At 40.8% G+C, this 25,131-nt stretch overlaps 1 protein-coding gene across 30 annotated transcripts in view; it reads right to left on the reverse strand.

The window, feature by feature from the left end:
- Nucleotides 1–25,131, reverse strand: part of KCNMA1 (potassium calcium-activated channel subfamily M alpha 1) — a 765,877-nt gene that overhangs the window by 143,548 nt on the left and 597,198 nt on the right. For 15 of the 30 annotated variants that reach the window (XM_074382450.1, XM_074382449.1, XM_010350447.3 and 12 more), the window contains exons 15-17: nt 18,669–18,778; nt 7,340–7,408; nt 5,000–5,011 (exon numbers count right to left, since the gene is read on the reverse strand). In XM_074382450.1, coding sequence (XP_074238551.1) covers nt 5,000–5,011; nt 7,340–7,408; nt 18,669–18,778 — 191 coding nt within the window. The remainder of the gene's footprint in view (nt 1–4,999; nt 5,012–7,339; nt 7,409–18,668; nt 18,779–25,131) is intronic. The other 15 variants (XM_074382451.1, XM_074382456.1, XM_074382462.1 and 12 more) reach the window with 1 other exon arrangement.

Genomic DNA, 25,131 nt, shown 5'->3' on the forward strand with positions numbered 1-25,131 from the left:
ATTTTCTCTAGCTGACCCCATGGAATATAATACAGGCTTCTTATCAAACTACCTTGCTCATTAATGAGATGAAGTTACAGGGTAAAGAACTGTACACTCCAGAACAATGTATAAGGACATATACAAAAAATTCCATGCACTTCTGGAGCCTGAAGGAGCTAGTTCCTTAAAGCTACAAAAGCCTACATTTTAACATGCATTCATATAAAAATGCAAGAAAAATTCTGAGTGGAAAAAAAGTCCTATCGTGACTTGAACAACAGAATTCAAAAGGAAAAGTTTGACCCACATCAACATCTTGGTAACATATATGGAAAAAAAAAACAAGCATCAGATAGAATGCTGTTTCCTTTTTTCACATTATGTGATACATTATTCTTTATCAACAATGAACAAGAATTAGAGAATAGGCCTACAGTGAACATTTAGAATTGGCATTATAGAAAGCGCAGGTTAAGATAATTTATTACAGATTTTGAGTTTGCTTTAGTCTGGTTAGTGAGGCAGAGAAGAAAGATTTGGGGCTCTGATGTAAAGCACATTGGTGTCCCAGGATTGCTCCTGATGCTGGTTAAGTGCTCAGGCACGTGAATCAGTTCTCAGCTATTTGGGTCCTGGCTTTGTAAATGCAGGTAAGCCTTACGCTTCTCATCTGTAAAATGGGTGAATAATCGCTAGCTTACAATGTCTCTAAGAGAGTTAAAGTATGTACTATGTGCTAAGTGACTGAGACATAGAAGGTCTTAAATTCATAGCTGCTACTCTGAGTGAGCTAGGTGATTATAAAACTGAGAGGTAAATAAATCCTCACAGCACCACCACTCTCCACTTTATCCCTACTGCTAATAAATGACCCAGGAGGTGCCCTATTGGCATTGAAAGACCTTTCCACTGATGCAGAAAATCCAAAACATCATATCCCTGCACAATATCTGGTGATGGGCTAATTTAGACTGACTGTTGTCTGCATAGTGAAGTATCGTCTGTTTCTTGAATCTATGGCTGATGGTGTATGGAACCAAAAGCATCTCTAGTTACCTCACATACCATGTGGATTCCAGGATGCCTTCTTGTTCCCTGTGTGGACAGTGGTGGTGAGGGGGTTTAAATCATCCCCATGTGAGGTGTGAGGCAGCACCACTTACAGATACTGAGCTAAGGCTGAGGCAGCCTTCTAGATGGGAATCTAAAGAATGGACCCAGCCCTTGAAATAATGAAAGAAAGAAATCTAGATACATAAAGATGCTCTTGGTGCTGAAGCACCAGGAACTACATTACTGGTTGTTTTTTATTGTTTTGATATTTTAAACATTAATTCTTCTATACACATTCCAAATACACAAAGGTTAAATAAAATGCTATCCCCCTCTTCTTCAAAATATAAAAAGAGAAGGATTCTAGATAGCCATAACTTTCTCCCCCTTTTGCCTACTATCTTTAGAATGTGTCATTGATCTCCTAATAGGAATGTATATTTTTTTCCAAGGATCTCTGATCTCTTTAGGAGAGTATCCAGTGTTAAGTTTGTTTTGTTCTAATGATTGCCAAAATTCTCCCTCCCTGTGCGCCACTCTAAATCAGTTCTCTGGCTCCAACTTGATGTAATTAATTAGCTTATCAGAGATAAACTTCAACATGTGTCATGTGAAGAATCATGAAAATCTCCGAAAGAAAAAGCCCATATATCCATTGACAGAATTCCAACAAGGACATCTTGGCAGAGGTGGACTTTCTCTCATTTCAAGGAACATATAAATTATCCTTTCTTCTTTGACCTTGCTGGTTTCAGCAGAAAACATCCAGTGACAGCTGGAAGCACAGGGCTAGTGTGGTCCCTTCTTCAAGGATACTTGCTCTCTGTGTTTCTTTTGCTCTCAGATTAGTTTTACATCTCAACTTATTCTTTGTTTACTCACTTCCTATATGGAGCAAATACGTTTTGTTTTTGTTTTTCCCGAGACAGAGTCATGCCCTGTTGCCCAGGCTGGAGGGTGGTGGCGCGATCTCAACTCACTGCAACCTTTGCCTCTCGGGTTGAAGCAATTCTCCTGCCTCAACCACGAGGTCAGGAGTTCAAGTACAGCCTGGCCAACATGGTGAAATACGTATTTTCTGTAAGGAACCCACAGTTAAATAGAGTGGTATAAAACATGATTGTATTGTTTACTTTTGAATTTCTTGGAGTAGCAGGCTAAGAACCTTGCATGCAACAGGCACATTTCAACTATTTGTTGAATAAATAAATTTTTTAAAAAAGATAAGTTTTTAAGCCTCAGTTCCAAGAATTTTCCTTTTCTTTTTAAATAAGTGGAAAGAAAGTCAGTTTTCTTTCAAAGAACAAGCTGCAATTCTCATTGGTCAGGCCAATCAAAGGAGTGACCACACCTCTGCTAGGGCTAGGGATCAGCCAATGAACTAGCCATCTCTCAGATGCGTTAAGTAGGAATACATAAATATACCAATATGTAAACAGCGTGCCACTAGTGAAGTTGGAGCAATTGATTTCAACATTGAAAGCAAAACTTCAAGGAGAAATATGTGTTCCTAAACATAAAACACATAACACATAGAACTGGCTAGCAGGGCTCAGTCCCACGGGGAAATGTCTCCATCACGTTCCTCCATGAGAGGAGTACCACGTCTCAAGTTGTGTCCCATTTATTTGGGTATCTCTCAATCTCTCACTAAACACTGGTCAGGTTGGAAGACTGTAGCTTGGTGGAGGAAGGTGATGTATTCCTTTCTCCACCACCTGTGCATAACGGGAAGACATCTGGGTTTGCCTTCAATCATTGTAAACTTGTTTCCTGTTTCTGGAGACAATCAATGATTGGTCATTCAACTGAAACAGATATTCTTTAAGGAAACTTCTATCCATTACGGGTAAATATGATGGATACATATTTCTCTCCTCTCCCTTCCATTTTTGGTAAGTGTAATGTACCATTCCTCAGGAAATTTTTAAAAAATCGCATGACTCATATGAGAACACAGTTTGTACTTAATAACATGGTAATTACATTTGTGCCTAGTAAGCTAATGGGACTTCATTAACTAAAGCAAGCAAATAAGAACCATTTAGGGTTTCCGTTCACGCTATGTCCAGATGAATCATGCCATTGAGAAGAGGCTTCTTTGATCACACAAGTTCATATACAATGATTCTGAGTTGGAACTTTGTTTGAACCAATTGTGTCCCCTTTCAGGGAGTGTGACTGCATTTGTAGTTTGTAGGCCATGTACAGGCACAGCTCGGAGAAACCCCACATCTTAAATCTTATCACTTTTCTGGAACTTTTCATTTTTTCTGGGCTTTAAAATATAGGCTGCTGTAGTCCCACCCAACTAGACACACACACTTTAACTTTAGAATACTGTTGGAGACACAGTTGTGTATTTCATACATCAAGATACTTAAGCCCAGTTCACTTACACACAGTCAGCATGATAAAGATTGCTCCCAGTTGCTCAGACTCAAATAACTGCCACTGTGGTCCACCAGAAATATTGGTGAGGACTTACTTAGCCTGCATCCATCTGAATAACTTTGGAAATGGCATTTTCAAATGTATTTTGCACAGACAGAAAATATTAGCCATATGGGATGGGGAAGAGAGAGGTAATCTAGAAAGGATAACACTGGATATTTGGTTCTGGGAGCAAGCCAAATCATTTTCTGATATATTTAGGACAAGTCATGCCTACATCACAACATGCCTTCACCACAAGATAAAAGGACTCAAAGGCCAAAAGCCAACAGCAGAGGTGCAAACACTGTGGACCTTTAAGATGCAAAGTGTTGCAGTAACTTCTTGCAGTTGGATCATATCATTAATACCAAACTGACAGGAAGCCACCTCTATTTGTTTACATGTACTCAAACAATCACAGAAGAATTGAACTTTGGAAAGAGATACAGACAAATACACAGATACACACACACATACACACACACACACACAATTACAAACACAAACACATGATAGTGATTACAATCACAGAGAAAAGTAACTCTTGAAAAGATGAACAAGTAGGCATCTCAATAGTATGTTTTCAACAATATTGTCTTGGAGAACACATTATTGAAAAGCTATGCCAGAACTAATAACCCAAAAGTTTTTTTAAAATGTCATTGATGATGATTTAGTCATGCTTCATGCAATGTAAAACAGCAGCAAAACAGGGTGAAATCACATGGTGAAAATTGAGAAACTTCATATTAAGAAATATGCCCCCAAACACACTATGATTTATTTTTAAAAAGCCATGAGTTTGTCTCAATAAACAATACTAACTCAGTAAATCAAGTGTGATAATCTGGCAATTTAATAGCAGTGTTCTAAAGTCTATACGGAGCACTGCCCAACGAATAAAATATTCAAAATGTTATCACCAAAATAAATGTCAGGCAAAAATAGAAGTGTAAGGGCTTGGTCTCTGTTTTGTGGATAAAAGGACACTAACTCTGCTCTATAGACCAGAAACTCAACACAGGGAGGAGGAGGTCACTGGGAATGTGGATGTGGTATGTAGACAAAAATGGCACCAGAGTCCAATGGACACCAAGACACATCAGGACAATACAGAAACAGACACAAAGGGCTGGAGAGAAGCGTCCTCCTTTTCAGCTTTAATAGTATTTGTTCCCATTATTAGTGCCATGACTGAAAACAGGAGTGTGCCTTTCCTTTTTTTAGGTTTCCTGCAAAGAAGTTAGTGCGTCATCCAAAAGAACCAACAAATCAAACAAGAACAGAAATAGGCTACTTCCAATTTATGCACTCTAGTTGGAGAGGGGTGTATATATATATATATATAATATACATACATATATACACTCATATATATATAATATATATATACACTGGACAAGGGAATGAGATTATATATACATATATATAATCTCTCTCTTCTTGAATTCTTGGCAAATGGTTAGTCCTGTGGTTAGGAGTGAAGACAGAGGGTGGAGGTTGGAAGAAAAGTTAACGAAGAGCATACCGCTTTCGGCTTCTGCAAAACGACAAGAAAAGAATTTAAAATCAAACAATTTGATAATAAATTGACTGACACCAGAAGGAAAGAAGGAATAAAACCTTTGTTTCAAATCACTTGAAGGATGCATGTGAAAACAAGGTTTTTCAGCAAAGCATGAAAACAGTATCATGGGGTGAAACCAACAAAGGAGGCTGTTAAACACAGGTTAAAGAAGGTGGGAAGGAGAAGCAGGTCCTTGGAATTTTCACACCCAGTCAGTTAGAAAACATGAGAGGAAAAGAAATGGGACATTTTTAAATAAAGAAAAAAATGAAAATTATTCTCAGGGAAGATAAAAAAAAATGTTTATCTTTAACGTGGATATTGTTAAGTCCTGTGTTTTCTCAGAGGCATGATCCACATTCCCTCAAACACACCTTTTTCCACAAGAACCAATGTGCTTCCACACTGAGACCAAGCCACATTTGAGAATTAAAGCTGGCGACTGCACATAGAAAACCCAAACAAAGCCAAACAAGTCATTTTTGCCCTGTTCTGAAAAAGAAAAATACTAAAAACTATAGCTATAAACATGGCTTTGTTGAAAACATCTCAGAATTGTTACTCAAATGAAAGATCTATCGAAGAAAAGTTTCATCTTCAGCTCTGAGTTTGTTTTCTTAGAATGGTGACATTGGGTTCACAATGAACCATTAACAGCATTTTACTCTTTCTCTCTCCTTGGGATCAAAAGGAAATGAGTTAGAGACAAGTGCTCAAGGTTCAGGGTGCAATGTCCTGCAGTCAGATTATTCCAGAATGGTCAAAAAACACTATTCAGCATCAGCATCACCCACATCATGACATTTTTTTTTAAAGATACACAAAAGTAAATAGAGAACATTGAGGTACACAAAGATTTGCTGACTTGGCAACATGGAGAATATCATTTGCAAAAATCCAGGATACACACAGTTCCCCTACACAGGTACAAGGGAGTATTGGCAAAAACATGGGCAAACAGTAATTCCAGAAAATTCTGCCTCATCTGCTAAACAGCAAATAACCAGGACTCTCAGTTTTCACAAACAATATTCTTCACTTTGCCAACATGAAAAAGAAAATATTTATCTATCTTCATATTTGTTAACCGCTACAGCCATGTTCTACATACGGTCACCAAATCTACCATTTTTTTCTTCCTTTTGGTTGATTTGGATTTTCAAAATAGCTTAACATTTGATCAGATTGACTTTGTGGGCAATCTGATCTGATAGTTAAGGTAACAGAAAACATTGGACTGATCTGCTGACAATCCAGTATTTTCTTTTCTTTTGTCTTGTCATAGGCACAGGCTGTACATTTGAAAGTCTGGCTGTACTGGGTCATTCACCCAGATAAGGAAAACTTAACTGATGATAATAGGAAACTTCTAGTCTTGCCCTGTACTCTGCTCAGTTATTAAGGTGTTTGTTGGAGGGGATCTGCACTCTACATTTGGGCATCTGCAGGATCAAAAAAAAATGTACTACGGAAGAATAGACTATGGGTATTATTTCAGAGAACAAAAGCTTGAGTATTTCTCAGTGAGCTCTGTTTCTTCCAAAACTATTGACAAGAATTAAGGAAGAAAAAAAAATCATCTCTATTGTATCTGTAATGCATACAGTACTCCATCAGCAAAATTTCTTGTTAGCACGATGCTTCCCTCCTCCATCGTAAACTCATATATTGACTGGGATGTTATCTATTTCAACCAGACCCAGGCCCTCATCAGTCTGATTTGCACATAATTAAGTGTAAAATAAATAAATAAAGAGAGCTCCTGCCTCTGAGCCCTACTCTCCTGGCTCATTTACATGAAGCTGATATTCTGCCACCTGGATTTTGGTTGCACCGGGAGAAGCACATATGGTACACAATAGGTTGCTTGTAATTTGGCTATCAAGAGAGCTGGTGTCTCCCCTCACAGCTCTATCTCAAGGCTGTTATAAAGGAGGCCAGAGTCCACCTGCTTTTTTGCTCATCGCAGTGAAAAGAGGTTTTAAGGTCTAGTTTAACACTTAGAAGGTGAAAAGTCCAGGTCGGCATGATCAGGTGGAGATATATGGAAGACTCATCCTTCTCCCCTGGAGAAACACTCTCTTAATGCCCAGCAGGGCTTTGGATGCCAGGCTGGTCTGGCATAGAAGCTGCAGTGTCTGCTGGGGCATCCCTCAAAATGTGCTCTAGGGTCAGAGAAGTGTTACATCTGGTTCCATGCAGATAAATAATGCACAAAAAAGCAGAAGTGAACCGACCGTTCTCAGAATGCACTCTCACCACCAAAAGTGTCAGCCGGCTGCTGGGTCGCTGCAAACTTACCGGCTCTCTCGGTTGGCAGACTTGTATTCAATGGCTATCATTAGGAGCTTGAGCTTCACAAAACACAGCCTGCAATGAGATGGAGAAGCCTCCCAGTCAGTGCTTCTGAATGACCAGAGACACATAACAAACACTATTACGATCTTCCAGTCTCCTAATGCAGTCATTATCTGAGGGGATCCTCATTCCACCAGCGTGCCAAAGGGAGGGGGTGGAAGCAACACCTCCCCATCATCCCCATTAAACCCGATTTCTTGCAAGTGATAAGGTGCTGAACGCTCAAAGTGCAAATTGCACTCCAGTCTGGCTGTCTAGACACAGAGCCCAAGCAGGGATTTGTGCCTGGGGATTTTCACTGGGCCAGATTCATTAGTTACTCAGTCGGGTAGTAAAATGTTAACTACAGGGGGAGGGAAAGATTTGGACCAGCTGGACCTGCTATTTGGATTCCATTTCGGTCTTTTGTACAAATGGCTCATATTGTTGTTCCGAGCAGACCCCTGTGTGCTTGGAATGATGATAATAATACTTCGCCTCTGTGTAAGTGCCCAGCACATGATGATGGCATTGTCACTCCTGGCTCCATTCAAGCTGTCTCACCTCATCTGCCCGATGCTCTCGACTGCAGGGCGGACTGCTTTGAGGCTGACTTGTTCCTGTTTCCATCCCTTCCCTTGTGTGGCCCCCACTTCCAATGCTTTCTCTCTTCCCAACCCGTCCTCCCATGCCACATCAACTCTAATCTTCCAACTAGTAGGTCTTCTCCAGCAACTGCTACCCTGTGATTTTCTATTCTCAAAACTCTCCCAGCATCTTGTCTGCAACCAAATCACTGAGCTTTTAGTCAATGTTATACTGGCTGTGGTCACTCCCTATTGTTTCATGTGTCTGAACTTTGTCTCCTCAGCCAGGGAAACTTCCTTAAGAGAGCTGGACTTGTTTGGAATTCTCCATAGTGCATAGTGAATAGACCCACCAATACAGAGAAGTTAAACAAACGGCTTCCACTTACTGGGTTTCAATTCTAAGAAAATAACAAAAGGTGCAGTAAAATATTTATGCTTAAAGATGTTCAGAGTAAGTATTATTTATACTGAGTAGAAAAACTGAAAGCAACCTAAATGTCCAATAATAAGGCAATAAAGTACAGTGCAATATGGTATTAGCATTCCAAATGGCTTTTCAAAGAATATTTCAAGATATAAAATGAACAAATATTATATAAAGACATGAACATGTAAATAGAACAAATATATAAAAAGACATGAACACATAAATAGCACAATACAATTAGATGAAACTATATACTTTCATACTTAAATAAAAGCTCACATAAACAAAATAATTATATACATAATGTATGACAAGTTTCTACAGTAAGCATCACCATTTTTGAATAATAAAACATTGATTAACTGATAGATTGAATAATGAGTTGATGCTTATTTAGCTCGGGCATTGTAAGTAAGATAAGGTGCTGGGTCACAGTGGGAAGAGGACCTCCTGGTGGTTCAATTTAACCCCCTCAATATCCCTAAGAGGAAGTTACTACCCTTATTATTCAGACTTCTATTGATAGCTCCATCTTACAGGTGATGAAACCAAGGGTCAGAAAGTCCATGTAACTTGCCTAAGGCCTCCAGCTAATACCTGGCAGGAGACACTACATCTTGACCTCCAGTGAAGCCTATTTTGTATTGGGAGAGACAGACAATAAGCAAATATACAAGTGAGTAAATAATAAATTTCTAGATGATGACAAGTTCTATCTGAAAATAAAACAACCTAAGTTGCTAAAGAGTAACTCAGAAGGGGTATATAATCTGTGGTGGTTCAGTTGGATCAATCTGAGGATGCAAGGAGCACAACAGCTTGATGAAAAGATACGGGGAAAGAGCTTTCTAGAAAGTAAAAACAGCAGGCACAAAGGCCCTGAGGCAGGGAAGAGCTCTGGGTATTTGAAGATCAGCAATAAATCCAGTAAGACTGCAGCTGAGTGAGCAAAGTCAAGCGTGACCGTGATTAGGTCAGGACACGAGGTGGGAGCAAGATGGTAGGGTCTTTGCTCTCCAGAGCAAGGAGTCTGCACCTTATTTTAAGTGGAATGGAGGGATTTCAGTTGGTTTAAAACAGAAAAGTGACATAATCAGATGTGCTGGATATGGGGATGTGTTGCTTTCAAGAAAAGTGCTGACGAAGGCCTCATGCTCTCCAGGAAGTGAGACCAAATTGCTCATTCCTACATGTGAGGCTGTGGTCCCCAGCACTGCCTTCAGCAGACGGTCAGATGTCAAAGGACTACTTCTATCCAGGCATATCTGGGATCTCCTGGTGATTTGCAAGTTTTCTGATTCCTGCCAACGGACTCCAATGACCTGCGCTTTGTGCTGATTATGCAGCTTGCTGAAACAACAACACACATATCCAGCTATAGCTGGAAAATGCCCTCCTTAATTTATATCCCAAAGAGCACTGCTAACATGCACCCTTTATGGGACTGTTACTTCTGCAGCTTACATTGTTTAAAAAAAAAATCAGATAGCTTATGCAATGTTTATTGAACCAAATTACCACATTAAGTAACCACTCTCTAATGTAAATAGTAGCTAAATGCCAAAACATTAGGGAGAAGGCTGATCTTAACTTGGTATGGATCATGCAAAGGTTAATTTGCTGATATCCTATGAGCAATGACCAGTCCAATTTGGGACTCTGGCAGTTCATGGGATCAAAGATCTTCATTGCTTTTATAAACCTGATCCCACTGGTAAGAAGGGAAGAAACAGTTCATAGTAATGGTGAATTATGTCTTCCTAGCTACTACTGCAGGAAAGTTCATAAAATCTATGTGGTGTTGTACTTATTCCTTAACCTTATAGGCAATGGATCTGCAGATTTAAGTCCTTCTCCAGTTTCAATTCCATAAATTCAAATCCATACCTAAGATAATTCTGCAATGCCTTATAGAAGCCCCTTTTTAAGAAGTCTTTTGACCCAAAACAAGCTGTTGCCCTTTGGCTAAAGGAAAGGAGAGGGGTAGAATGATGTGAACAGAGAGAACATAGGCAAGCCACACCACAACATAGATTTGCAGATGAGCCCTTCAAGACTGGCTGATCCTGCTCTTCCTATGCAGATGACAAACTGAGGTATAAACAGGGGAAAGCAATTGGGTCAAGGTCAAATAACTGTTATGTAAAAAGCCAAAAGTGGAAATTGAGTCTTTGAGGCAGTGTGCTGCACAGATGCTTCTCATCAGAACAGAGGAAATGAAGTGGCAGTCACAAGCCCAACAGGCAGACACATTCTGTTTGGTGAGTACAGTGTTTTTTAAAAACTGTAAATAGATGTCAACAAGTGAATTTAAATAAAAACTGGCTTTTCAGCTTTCCTTGAGAAATCAGATATGGCTATACTGGCTCCACATTCCACATGGCCAAAACAGTGCAGCTACAAAGCACTTATCCCTCTGGATGAGATGTTTGTTCTCCAAGATGCCACAGTCCCCACCACTCTCTATTGTCTCAGAACGCCGGACTCTTCATTCTTTGTTGGTAACTGCCTGACTCCTACAGGTATCTAAGTTTTTAATCCCTACTGTAACAGGTATCCTCTGGATACTGGCAAAATACAAATCATGCATAATCAACCATGATTTACACTGGAAACAGAGCTGTGGCTCCCTCTGTGAGTGTTCAAGTCACACTTTTTTGTTAGATCCTGCCACAGATAGTTGGCCAATATCAGGGTCCTGGGCTTAAGGACTCCATCCTGCTGCAGAGATGCAGCCTCTCTTGGAGATGTCCAGTGGGGAAGAGCAGAGCAAAATGAGTAAACAGGCGAGCTGGTTCAGTAATCACCTGTTTAATTGTCTTTCCCCTCTAGACTGAGTTTTTCCTATACAGGATGTATGCTTGGCCTCACTGGCATTTTGCAAAGTTCAAAGAGTAAGCCTTCAGTAAAGCCTGGATAAATAAATGCATGTATGAAAGGGGAGAAGAATCTCATGAGTGGCTGAAGTGATGGAGAACAGACAAAGTGGCAAACTAGGAAAGTCTAAGCGGAGAAAGCTTGGAAGTGAGTACAGCATCATGAAACAAGCTGCTTCTTAGCTTGTCTTATTTGTTAGAAGCAGACAGATGGGAAAGGAAGGATACAGAAGGAAAAAAAGCAGTGATATGCTCTGGGAATCTAATTTTTGCCTTCAATCCACAATGCCAAGATGCAAGTCCAATTCTAAAATACAACCATTTGTCCTTGGGACCTTCTATAGACCCTGTTATACCCTTATGTACCCCCTACACTCCTGAGAATATATATACTTTCAGTCTACCCAGGACTGATGTTCTCTGGTTAAACATTGACTTGCAACATTCAACATCATTTTTTGGTAAAGAAGAATGAGCATTAGGCATCTAATCCTTATTCTAATTCTGCCTTTACTTAGCCTATAGTGTGTCAGTGTATACAGAACTGGTGTGGAATCGGGAAGCAGGATGAGGTAAGGTAAGGGGCAAAAAAGGAAGCAAGAACGCCTTCACAACGTGAAAAATGGGATAAAATCAACCATAAGCTAGCAATAATTTAATTCTTGGTTTCTAAAATAAAATGCCCCAAATATGTCCAACGCAGGAAGTTGTTGCTGGTTGCAAAAATAATCACAGGGGAATGGAAATGACTTCTTTTTTGAGAAAAAAAAAGCCACTTGTCACCAAAAGGTCTTAAACCAGCAATCTGCAATAAAAATGTTATAATAACAAGTTAGATTGCTTTCTTGGTAATTATTAAGTAGAGGTCTACCAAATTTGACAACGACATTATACAAGGCCCCCCCCCCTTTTTTTTTTACTGCCAACATCATCTGTTAACTACAGTAGTTTCAACCCAGATGTTCCAGAACAAAGGCTCTTAAGAATTACAGTCCAACTGTTTCTACCTACCCAGAGGGAAATAAATTGTTCTTGCCATTAAATCAGCCTCCTTGACTGCAAAGATTACTTGCTGGTGTGAATTAAACATGGAAACCTGTCCTAGAGTTTGCACCTTCAGGAAGAGCATACAGAGAAGAGGTTTGGAGGAGCTCTGTTGAAGAGGACTCACCCAATGAATCAGGTGAGGGAGGACAAAAGAAGCAGCTGTCATCATCCCCCTAAACCCAGACCCACCCAAAGCACCAGTCCCTCTTCGGTGATCCAGAGGGGCCCTGGGAATATCAGGTTGGCACATGCAATTGTAGTAGATTCGGATACAAACACTGCATGTTGGGAAGCCAGGTCTTCTGGATCAATGGGCTACAACGGAAAAGATTCATATTCAGTAGTTTTAATGTAAAGTGACAGGTCCTAGAAATCGAAATATCTGGGTAAAGAAACTTTGAAACATCAGGATTTCCAAGGCTCAGCACGAAGAAAATAGAAGTGATTTAAAATGTTCATGGAAATGTTAAGACTCTATTTTTCTATGAAGTTTTGCTAGGAGTAGAGTGGAATGGTTTCAGAATATCTTCACCCTTTCTCCTACTCTCTTATTTTCTCTCTCTCTCTCTCTCCACACACACACACACACACACACACACACACACACACACACACACACACCATCTCCACCAGCATACCTAAGACACTATAATTTAATAACAATTATATTACTTGATATAGGCAATAAACTTTTGCCTAAAGTGTGAACAACTGTATTTTTAGAGAACCTTGCTATTATTATTAATGAGAAACATAAAATGAAAGGAAGAACTGTGTGTTTGCTGCAAGAGCCCAGCATTGAGTCAAAGCCCAAGTGTCCACCCCATTTACAACAGAACTGACCCCTCTGTACTCTGGACCCACCACTGCCTCAGTAGCCTGTTATTAAGGATTTCAACAGACTTTGGAGTCACCAGTTTATTCACTAGCACATAAGAAGGTCACCTCTTGGATTGCTGTAGTAGAAATAACCACCAGTACTGTATTCACATCTGTATTCATATATGTTCAACCCTAATTACAATACTCCCCAAACAAGTGGATGAATAGGGCCAGTTCTATGAGGGGAAAACAATTTTTTTTAAATGAGATCTAAGCCTCTCCATAAATTCACTTAAGATGCCCATTTTTGCAGCCAGGCTAAAGAAATCTATCATATAACAATTGGGTCTGCCTGGTTTCTTTCTGCTCCATGTTCAAATTTGGATGTCTTTCTCTAAAAATTAATAACTTCACAGAACTCAAGTTAAACTAGCTACAGTTTTCATTGGGCAAGAGGCCCAGCTTTTCTCTGGGCAGTCTTAAATTGTAAATTTCCCCAAGCGGCTTCTTTTTAAAGATCTGTCTGCGCAAAACAACACAGGTTGAGAGCATGATTTTCTGAATCTGAGGGGGGAGCACTGAGTGCAGGGAGGTGGAAGAGGGAATGGAGAATCCCCCCTGCACTCTTCAGCCAGCACAGTAACCTGCATACTTGCCGCTGGGCTTGGGGACAGAACATCTGCCCTTCAGCACAGCTGAAGAAGATCTGATCGGAGTTCCCCAAGTTACCCAGGCATTAAATACTCCACATCAAATCTGAATTTTAACTGCTCCATCAGCTGCAGAGGGACGCAGAGAGACCCACACCATATTTTAAATACATCTTTTGTCCTAATCCCTTCTGAGCTGTAAAACCAGATACAATTAAGCTTTTATATTTTGCAAATGATGAATGACTAACAGGCTTACTGTGAGATTCAGAACCTAGAACACAAGTGTTCTTGAGACAGCCCAGCTGCCGAACCTGTGGTTTTCTGCAGCTCCTCCTTGTCCAGCCCCTCCTCTCCCCTTTGCCCTCCCTGGGAATAGGGGAGTGCACCCTCACTTTTGCAAGTGCTCACAAAAAAACCCTGTTATCAATCCCCCTCCCACCTCAAAACATCACAAGTCAAAATAAATCTGATGCATCTCCTTCTCTCATCTAAAGAGGAAAGCAATTTGCTCTAACTGGAAAATCTCAGAGACCTAGGTGCTGAGAGAGCTCCCTATGGTACTATGTGGTCCAGACTCCAGATTCCCTACCACTTAGAACACACTCTTCCTTCTTTATTTGCCCATTTGAATCCACACTCCCAACAAGGCACAGCTCAAATGTCATCTCTTCCAGGAAGCACCCCCGGTCTCCCCAGCCTACAGGGAGATGTCCCTATAACTCTAGCATCTGTACTCGAGCTCTGTGCATCTACCAAAGCACTTATGTCAGTGCCTATGTCGCTCGAAGGATACATACTATTTTCCCTCACCAAATTATAAACTCTGGAGGCAGCCACCCTAGGGAAACTGAATATTTTACTTGGCATTTGTAAGTATTGCTATTGATCTTTTCATGCACATATATTTGATCAAATCTAGTTGCAGGTTCCTCTAGAATTGGCACCAAGCCTGGGACAATGGTGCGCATATCCCAATTCATTAAATATCTGGTTAATTGGTGATTAACCAATAAGAGAATTTCCTAAAGGTTAAAAGTAAATATAACTTGAATACACATATAGCTCACAATGTGTTTCTTTCTTCCTAAGTGCTTCTATTATATTCAATGAGAAAGGTAAATGGTAGAGGAAAAAGAAGAGGAGGGAGAGGGGGCAAAGACATTAACCAGGACTGACAGATAAATCATAGTACTTCCATTAAAGAGAAGGAAATTGGGGGTAAGCACCTGTGATGGTTAATACTGAGTGTCAACTTGATTGGACTGAAGGATGCAAAGTACTGTTCCTGGGTGTATCTGTGAGGGTGTTACCAAAGGAGATTAACATCTGAGTCTGTGGACTGGGAGAATCTCAATCTTGGTAGGCACTATCTAAGCAGTTGCCAGCATGGCTGGATAATGCAGGCAGAAGAACGTGGAAGGACATGACTTGCTGAGTCTTCGAGCCTTCACCTTTCTCCAGTGCTGGATGCTTCCTGCCCTTGAACATCGGACTCCAAGTTCTCAGCTTTTGGACTCTTGGACTTACACCAGTGATTTGCCGGGAGCTCTTGGGCCTTCGGGCCCAGACTAAAGGCTACACTGAGAATCTCTTGGCTTGAGATACTGATAGAGATAACTTTCAGGGTGGCAGAAACTTCTGCCCCCACTGCCTCTTTTGCTCCCCTTCCTGTTCTCTTGGGAAACAATCCCAAATTTCACCCCTACAGCCTGCTCCCATATCTTTTCATAGAATGACTCTCCTAGCTTCTGAGAAAACTCCAAGCTCTCCCAGTCCCACTCTGCAAGGGGACATTTTGCCAGCACAGAGATAAAGCAAATTTACTTCTTTCCATGCTTTAAGATGTTATTGGCTGCATATTGTTTTAGTGCAGCGCATAATTACAGAAACTGCTCTGAAAATCTGTATATTTTATCTGTGCTTTATGATACTCAGACTATTCCCCAATTCTTTTTCTTCTCCATGAACCAGCTTAAAATATATTTTGGCGTCCTTTATGTCATTTTGAAATTGAATAGCCAATTCTTGCTGTAATGAAAATACTTATGTGCCAGCCCGGTGATATACAACACTACCCTCTAATTACGGCTGTGCTTTAATTAACCTGAATTGAAGAGTGTTATCATTAAACTGCTGGTAACTTTGAGTTATGGCTTTTCTTTAATTTAAAGTAGAAAACACAGATAATTAAGCCTCCAGATAATCAAATGCTTGAGGAGAGCTTCAATGTTTTGGGATGTTCCTAAATCTCATTAAATGTCCTTCCTTTATTGATCATTCCTACCTCTGCTGTATCATTGTATTAAACGAATAATAGCACTAAGTCGTACACATTCTCACTCACATCAGAAGTGGGAGATATATATATACATATGTCAGAAGCTTTACTGAGAAAATACTAAATTCTCTGACAACAATCTGTCTCCTCCTTGGGACGTGTTCTAAATCTGAAAATCAATCAAAGGAAATATTCATAGAGCTACTAGTGCCAGCTCTTGAGCTGGCTGAAGGCCAGTGAAGTTCCACACCATCCAGTGGGTCAGGGTTGGCAAACTCATAGATCCACAGGGCCAGGCCTGGGATTTATGTGCAAATCTGGCCTGCTTTAAGACATCAGGGAGGAGTGACTATATGACTATACTAACTGCTTTGCTACATCAAACTGGAGCCAGTTAGCATTCAGAGGAAATGCAGGTCTTGCATTGTCACATTAGATTTTCTAAAGAAGCCAGAAATCTAGTTTTTATGTGAAATATCACTATTTTGAAATATCAGCAACTAGTTGTTATGAAATTAGACACTATGTTAGGCAATTATGTGAGTCGAACGTACCTTGTGATTATCCGGGTTAGAACCTGTAGTGGGAGCAGTCCTAACCCTGCAAGTTAACACGTGTAAGAGGAACCAACTCAGTTCCCAAGAGCAGAATAAGAGAAGAGTGAGAAAGCAAGAAGGGCTGGGAGAGTTTGGAGATAGCATGCCTGTTAGACACAAACACCAGTCAGGGCAGGGAAACCACACAGCCAAGGAAGGGGGCTTCACGGCACCCCTGCAGACGCCCTCACCAGCATGACTCCCTGCAGGCACTAGCACCTCTGCTATGTGCTCAGACCACCACCACATCAGACAGACAAGGCTTCACTTGCTTCCGTTGAAAAGCCTGCTTTCCCATGGGGCTTTCTACCCTAGGCAGTCCAAGCTCCAAGGAAGAGGAGATCCCCTGGGACAGCCTCAGTGTTCCAGAACCCAGTGTTTCTGAATGGTTAACTCCTCTCGGTGGCAGAAAGAGAAATCACTCTCAAAGAAAGGCTCACATGGGAGTCACAATAGGGCATCCATTTTCAGAAAATAACTCCTTCCGAATCAATTACCTATTCACTTTTCCAGTCCATTTAGCATTTAAACTTTCGCTTAGAGACAGGTTAAGAAATTTCAGTAAACAGCCAAACCATTTTGGATTGCTTAGGGTCTGGGCCCAGGGACTGACAGAGTGCACCTGCTGTGTTCAGTGACAGGAGGCTCCAGGTAAACCGGAAGCCACCAAATGGTCTGCTTCCCTCCCTCCTGCATACAGAAAGAAAGCCGTGATACAGAGGAGGCCAAGGGCACCCAGGACTGTCCTCTCCTTTGTGGCAAAGCTTGATCAGTTTTCTTTCGATGTCTTCAGACCTCTTTCAGGAAGGTGCTTTGGTTTGTAAGTAGGCAGGAAGTGCAAGCAAATGGTTTTTCTTCCTCAGCCCAATGAGCTCCCAGATCCCCCTGATTCTTCCAGTGAGAAGCATCCTTGTCAAATCCTTTGTGAAGGTGTCAAGAGATCAGGCTTAATGTTTCACCATTCTCAGGGAATTTGTGTTTTTAGAGGGCACAAAGCCCCCATTCATCTTAAACTCAACATCTGAGATTCCTTTTTTTTTAATTTTAGAGACACAGTCTCACCGTTGCCCAGGCTGGAGTGCAGTGAGGTAATCATAGCTCATCGCAGCCTCAACCTCCTGAGCTCAAACAATCCTCCTTCCTTGGCCTCTAGAGTAGCTAGGACCCATATGTGTGTGCCGCCACATTAGGCTAATTTCCCTTATATTTGTAGAGCTAGAGTCTCACTGTGTTTCCCAGGCTAGTCTTGAATTCCTGGCCTCAAGTGATCCCTCTCCTCAGCTTCCAAAAGAGCTGGGATTACAGATATGAGGATTCTAAGTGGGGAATCTGAGGCACCGTCATGCCTCACGGCAGACACCTGGAACTCTTGAGGTCACCCCCCAGGTGACCTCTATTCTACCTGCAGTGGCCATGCTGGGTGGCTTTGATCCACCTGCTGAGCCAGTGGCAAGAGAAGCTAAGACTTATTATAACATGAAAGTTGTCCATGTGGGGGCTTAACACCTCCTTCTGTACATTTGGTTCCACGTTTCCTCAGCAAAGGGTGAAAACACTTTGAAAGGCTTTATTTCAGTAGCTTCTCTGTTGGCTCTATGATTAGACTTGATTGGAAGACAGAGTAAAATTCCTTTCATCCAGGGACTGGCAAGATTTGTTTTGCCCTATTAGAATCAGAAAGACAGGGCTTCATGCCACTCTTCATAAATGTGTCTACATCACAGGAGGCATACAGGATAACTGCAGTTCATAAGTTAGCATAAGCAATACATCCAAGTCCAAGACTATCAGGCCTGTTGAGAAAAGTGGGGCCAGTGGAAATCCCCCAGGCGGACACCATGTAATGATCCGCCTTCCTGTTCATCACATGGGGCCAAGCACATGGGACACCCTTGGCAATTGTTGAGTGCTCCAACTGTGCTGAGCAGAGGTGGGAGGCTATCTTTCGAGGGGCACATTCAATATCCCTGAGAGCCAAAGAGCATCCAGTTAATGGTCACTTACTCACAAACAGTAGGGAAGGACAGACCCACGAAGGCACTGGAGAGATATTCTGTGTACATTTCATTTGAGACTCCTTCCAAGTAGTATTTCTGCCACGTGTCTTCCTCAATCTAAAGGAAAGGAACACATGCGGAGAGTTTAAAATATGGCGGTGGTCTATAAAAGGGAAACCTGAGTTATACTCTCAGGCAAACAAATGAATGCACTAATTAGAAGACAGTGACCTTTTCAGCAGTCAGGAACACCTCTGCACCCACAAAAAGCCTTTGATGACCTTAAACTCATTAAGTGTATGCCCTCTGAAACATCACTTCTTTTCTTAACCTGCATGATTTCTTTCATTTTATTTATTTATTTGTTTAGACAGGGTCTTTATTTGTTTAGACTGCACCAGTCTGGAGTGCAGTGAATCATAGCTCACTGCAGCCTTGGACTTCTGGACTAAGGCAATCCTCCTGCCTCAGCCTCTGGAGTAGCTGGGACCATAGGTGTGCATCACCATTTCTAGCTGTTTTTTTTTTTTTTTTTTAGAGCCAGGGTCTTGCTATGTTGCCCAGGCTTGTCTCGAACTCCTGGTCTCAAGTGATGCTCCTGCTGCTTCTTCCCAAGGTCCTGGGACTGCATGTGTGAGCCACTGTACCCAGTCTTTAATCTGTATGACTTCTAATGGTGTGGAGACATGGGCACTCACCCACAATATTAGTGGGCAAGGAAATTGATACAACTGTTTTAAATTATTATCAAATTGTTTGTTATTATCAAAATTACGGAAGTACATAGTCCTTTACACAACAATTCCATTTTAAGTATTCATAGCAAAGAGACAAGAAAACAGAGGTAAAAGAACATATAAGAACATCCTTCTATTCATGAAAAAATGGAAATAACCATAAATGGTATACATGCAATGAATACTAAGAAGCAATTAAAAATTATAATGAAAATGTATACCTGTTCATAGAGAAATTCTGTAAAAAGGCACATTATAAAATAGTGTGTCTAATCTGATTCTATTTTTTTATTGCCCTATAGTTATCTGAATGTTTTTAAAGTCATAAAAAAAATCTAGAAAGCTTTATATCAAAACACTAACAGTTGTTCCCTCTGAGTGTTAGAATGATACTTTTTTTCCTCTATAGATTCCTCTCTTGTCTGAAGGCTTTTATAATGAACATGTATATATCATAATGAAACAGTGTATTTCTACTTTGCACAAAACGAGATTTGTCCGACCCCACAAGGAATATGACCCAAAGTAAAATGTAGTAGTTTCAGAGAGATCTTGCTCCAAATTTCAGTAAAGTATGCATTTTTTTCTAAGTAGTAAACGTTAGTTGGTTTTCCCTCTTCACTCAACATCTCTGGAAGGATTTTACAATGGAGTCGATCTTTTTTTTTGAGACAGAGTCTTGCTCTGCCACCCAGGCTGGAGTTCAGTGGTAGGATCTCAGCTCACTGCAATCTCTGCCTCCTGGGTTCAAGAGATTCTTTTGCCTCAGCCTCCTAAGTAGCTGGAATCACAGGTGTGTGCCACCGCGCTCATCTAATTCTTGTATTTTTGGTAGAGACAGGGTTTCACTATATTGATCAGACTGGTCTTGAACTCCTGACCTCACATGATCCAGCCTTGGTCTGCCAAAACGCTGGGATTACAGGCATGTGCATGCCACCTCGGCCAGCTTACAATGGAGTCAATCTTTAGAAACTGGTGAATTACAAGGAGAATGTTGAGCATCTTTGGGAGCTTAGGGATCTCACAGGCTTCCTTGAGGGAAGGAGGGCAAGCTGTGTCTTTGGCTGCAGCCTTTCAGGCTTCCCTTCCAGTGGGGGTTTGGGTAAGAGGAAGATGAGAAGAAGCCACCACGCCAACAGGAAGTGACTCTTTAGAACATCTGGTGCTGATCTTGTATTAAAAGGCATCTTGCCTGCAGCCAGTCAGTTAACTGGGAGAAATGCAACACATGGATCAGAAGGAGACCTAGAAACAGTGGGAAAAGGACACTCTATCATCTGCTTGATGACGCTCTGGCATACAAAACCAGAAAAAAATTTAGAAATAAACTGAATGCTTTCTGGCTCTGTGCTTTTTGTCTGTTTTTTTTTTTTTTTTTTTTCTTTTTTTTTTTTTTTTGCTCAGTCTGGGTGATTAGATCATGTAGGTTAACCTCATTAGTTTGAGCTGCTTCCAGCCTACTCCCACAGGTTAGGTATTAGCTAGGCAGTGCTGCTGGGTATGAGCTGTTTATCTACAAATTGGCCTTCCCTAGACTGGGGTCTTTAAAAAAAAAAAGTCACTCAACCATTTCTATTGCTAAATAGTATGATTTTAAAATTAACTGCAATGTGTTTAGCTGAGCATGAGCTTTTTAATTTCTCCAAACCACAATATCTCAATATTTTTTTTCCAATAAAAGATATGCTTCACTTATAAGCAAAGGTCACTAACTCTAACTAATTTGAAGAAAGCCTAGTCTGCCTTAGTAAAACATGTTGGAATATAGAATATTTGGGGAATAGTATTAGCATAATTTGTTTTATTAATGAACGGGATACTACAAGAGGTATCACTAATTATAAATCCTCGTACTAGAGCCTTAGAGCAAATGGTATTCCTGAAGTAAAACAATTCAGCCTATTCTTTTTACATGTGTTCTTTTATGATTTAATTTAAATACAGCAACTGGCAATCAAAAATAATGAAAATATAAACCTTTATTATTGATCGTTGGTGGTATTCCTCAATTAATATGGTTTTAACAAGGTGCTTTTAGTTTTGGTCAGAATTTTCATGTCTTTATGTCTTAATGAAGCTATTCTTTAGACCAAATTTTTGTTTTTGTTTTTGTTTTTGAGACGGAGTTTCGCTCTTGTTACCCAGGCTGGAGTGCAATGGCGCGATCTCGGCTCACCGCAACCTCTGCCTCCTGGGCTCAGGCAATTCTCCTGCCTCAGCCTCCTAAGTAGCTGGGATTACAGGCACGTGCCACCACGCCCAGCTAGTTTTTTGTATTTTTAGTAGAGACGGGGTTTCACTATGTTGACCAGGATGGTCTCGATCTCTCGACCTCGTGATCCACCCGCCTCGGCCTCCCAAAGTGCTGGGATTACAGGCTTGAGCCACCGTGCCCGGCCTAGACCAAATTTTTTTGTACATAAATCACGAAACTTTTTTTTTTTTTTGGAGACAGAGTCTCACTCAGTCACCAGGCACCAGGCTGGAGTGCAGTGGCGTGACCTCGGCTCACTGCAACCTCCGCCTCCTGGGTTCAAGCAATTCTCCTGTTTCAGCCTCCCGAGTAGCTGGAACTACAGGCGTGAACCACCATGCCCAGCTAATTTTTTTGTATTTTTAGTAGAGGCGGGGTTCCATCATGTTGGCCAGGATGGTCTCGATCTCTTGACCTTGTGATCCAACCGCCTTGGCCTCCCAAAGTGCTGAGATTACAGGCGTGAGCCACCATGCCTGGCCGAAACTTTTTAAATAAGAAGGAACATCTTCTTTGTAGGATAACAATATTATTCATGTTTGTTTTGAATTTAGCAAAAATCATTTTATTGATTCATTAACATTCATTCAGCAAATATTAATTGTGCATATTTTTCATCTTAAGATCTGTTCTAGTTTCTGATTAAATCGACACTGGTATTTACTTCCCATATTCTTCTCTTTGCTGGAGGAAGCACCAGATGTATCTGACTATGATATATCTGACCACATATGTCTTTTAGTGATTTTTCCATATCTTTTTTCCTGCAAGTTTGCCTTTGTGGCTAATCTGAAGTGCTTGAGGTCCGAAAGTCAAATAACTGAAAAACAGTACAGAACGTTCTAGAAAGCAAAATACCTCTTCGACATCCTTGTGTAGACCTGCAGATAGTCTCTATACACTATCTGTATAGAGATATACAGATATCTACACTATCTAGACCTGGTAGCATCGAATCAACTGAGTAAATGTTGGGGAGTTTAGATCCGTTGCCATAGCCATCTGTGTAAGATTTCCACATCTTTAACACTATTTCCATATGGACAATCAATATGTTTTTGAGGTTTCTGGTCAAGGAATTTCACTTTAAAAAGAGTCTTTTTTAAAATTGCTAACTGAATTACACTGTCATCTTTTCAAGCAATGTATGTAGTTGGTGGGAATGTAAAGTGGTACAGCCACCGTGGAAAACGGTATGGTGGTTACTCAAAAAAATTAAACATAGAATTACCATAGGATTTATAATTCCACTTCTAGACATATAGCTCACAGCAGCATTACTCCTAATATCCAAGAGGTGGAGGCAGCCCAGGTGTCCATGGACAGATGACTGGATAATCAAACTGTGGTGTATTTACAATGGAATATTATTCAGCCTTTAAAAAGAAGAAAATTCTGACACATGCTACAATATGGATAACCCTTGAAGGCATTATGCTAACTGGAATAACCCAATCACAAAAAGGGCAATGATGTTATGATTTCACTTATATGAGGTACCTAGAGTCCTCAAATGCATAGAAACAGAAAGTAGAATGTTGGTTGCCAGGATTTGGAGGGAGAGGGAATGGGGAGTCACTGTTTAATGAGACAGAGTGTCAGTTTTGCAAGATAAAGAGGTCTGGAGGTGGATGGTAGTGATGGTCACACAACCACGTGAATGTATCACTGAACTATATGCTTAAAAATAATTAAGATAGTAAATTTTGTATGTGTATTTCACCACAATTAAAAGAATTTTAAAAACCCTTATGTATAACATAAGAGCAGGAGAATCAGTAACTATAATTAATACTAGGACCATTTAATTCTTAAGTCATGCCAGAACAAGGACAGGAATTGGTGGATCACATCAGACGAGACAGGAGTGAGAACCCAGCGTCATGACATCTAGCGCATCACAAACTCAGCAACAGAACTTCGATCTTCATACCTACTCAAGGGCTGAAATTATAACCTCCTATCCACATCACTTTTCTGAGTCTGGAGTGTGGTATCTTTGACTTTCTTTGGAAAAGCAAAAACAAAAGTGTACATTTCTCATACAATGTATTCTTAAGACAGAAAAACAAATCAGTGTAAAATACATTTAATTTAAATCCTTGGTCACACCTGTAATCCCAGCACTTTGGAAAGCTGAGGATGGGAGTTTGAGGCTAGACGTCTGAGACCAGCCTGGCAACATAGCAAGACCCTGCCTCTACAAAAAAATTAAAAATTTGTTAAGTATGTTAGCACACCCCTGTAGTCTCAGCTACTCAGGAGGCTGAGGCAGGAGGATAGCTTGAGCCCAGGAGTTCAAGGCTGCAGTGAGCTGTGATTGCACCACTGCACTCCAGCCTAGGCAACAGAGAGATCCTGTCTCTAAAATAAATAGATAAATAAAACCTTGTGTTTAATACCAAGAAAATGAAAGTGAACAAAGAAATCTGGACAAGGTGAAGGGGGTTATTGTCATGAATTCCCCTTTTATAGATAATAAAACTGAGGTACAGTGAGGTTAAGAAAGCAGCTGACACTCACGAAGTGAGTATGTGGTATAAACAGGATTCAGAGTTCACACTCTTAACCAACCACCACAAACAGAGAGGTGTAGGGAAGTTGTGATGTTAGGATTTGGGGAGATGGGATGGATTTCCTGTGTACAAATCCCTAAGAGGGAAATATCAAAACCAAAGTCCATCAGAGACTCAAAAGCCCAAACTCTGTAGCCCATGACTTTACGAGATGTCTGGCAAGGAGTGACAATCCATTTTGGCTCTAGCTGAAGGGGTGGTTCAAGCCTCCTCTCAGGGCAAAAAAGTATGGTTTCTGTTATATAAAATAGAACCTTCCTAGCCTACAACTTCTTTCCTAAAATAGTGCATACTGTTCCCCACACTTGTGTTGTCAATGTATTTTTAACTGTAATGTGAAGACACACTTCTCAGCAGAAAAATGAAGGAATGGGACCAAAATGACTTAGGGAAAGGTGCCAGAATTAATTTGCCAGCCATTCAGCAATCAGTCAAAGGCAGAGCATTTCCTGAGGCAGCAATTTATCCTTTGGCTGTTACATCAAACCCCAGCTGTTTCAGAAGAGCGCCTAGCAAAGATGAGCAGGTGATGCTCTGTGGGTCCTTATTCATCAAATACACAGGGGATCGTCAGTGAGAACAGGGGATTGAGCCAATGAACTAGCTTGCCTACACCTCTCACTGTCTTATTTATCTACTCTTCATTATCTAATTTTTCAACCAGTCTAGTTGAACCTCCCAAGCAAATGGTTTCACACCAATCCGTGGGCAGACAGCTCCCCCATCAAATGTACGTTCCAATTGGAAACCTCAGCCTTGGCTCCACAGGAAGTCACACCTTCCTGATCCCAGGTTCTGCATGTGTCACTAATGGTGGGTTGGTAATGATGCCTTTTATTTTTTATGCTTCCTCTGATTAGAGTGAAACTGTGTTTCTCTAATGCTAACAGCCCGGTGAAT

The sequence above is a fragment of the Saimiri boliviensis genome, chromosome 12 (assembly GCF_048565385.1).
Source record: "Saimiri boliviensis isolate mSaiBol1 chromosome 12, mSaiBol1.pri, whole genome shotgun sequence".
Lineage (NCBI taxonomy): Eukaryota > Metazoa > Chordata > Mammalia > Primates > Cebidae > Saimiri > Saimiri boliviensis.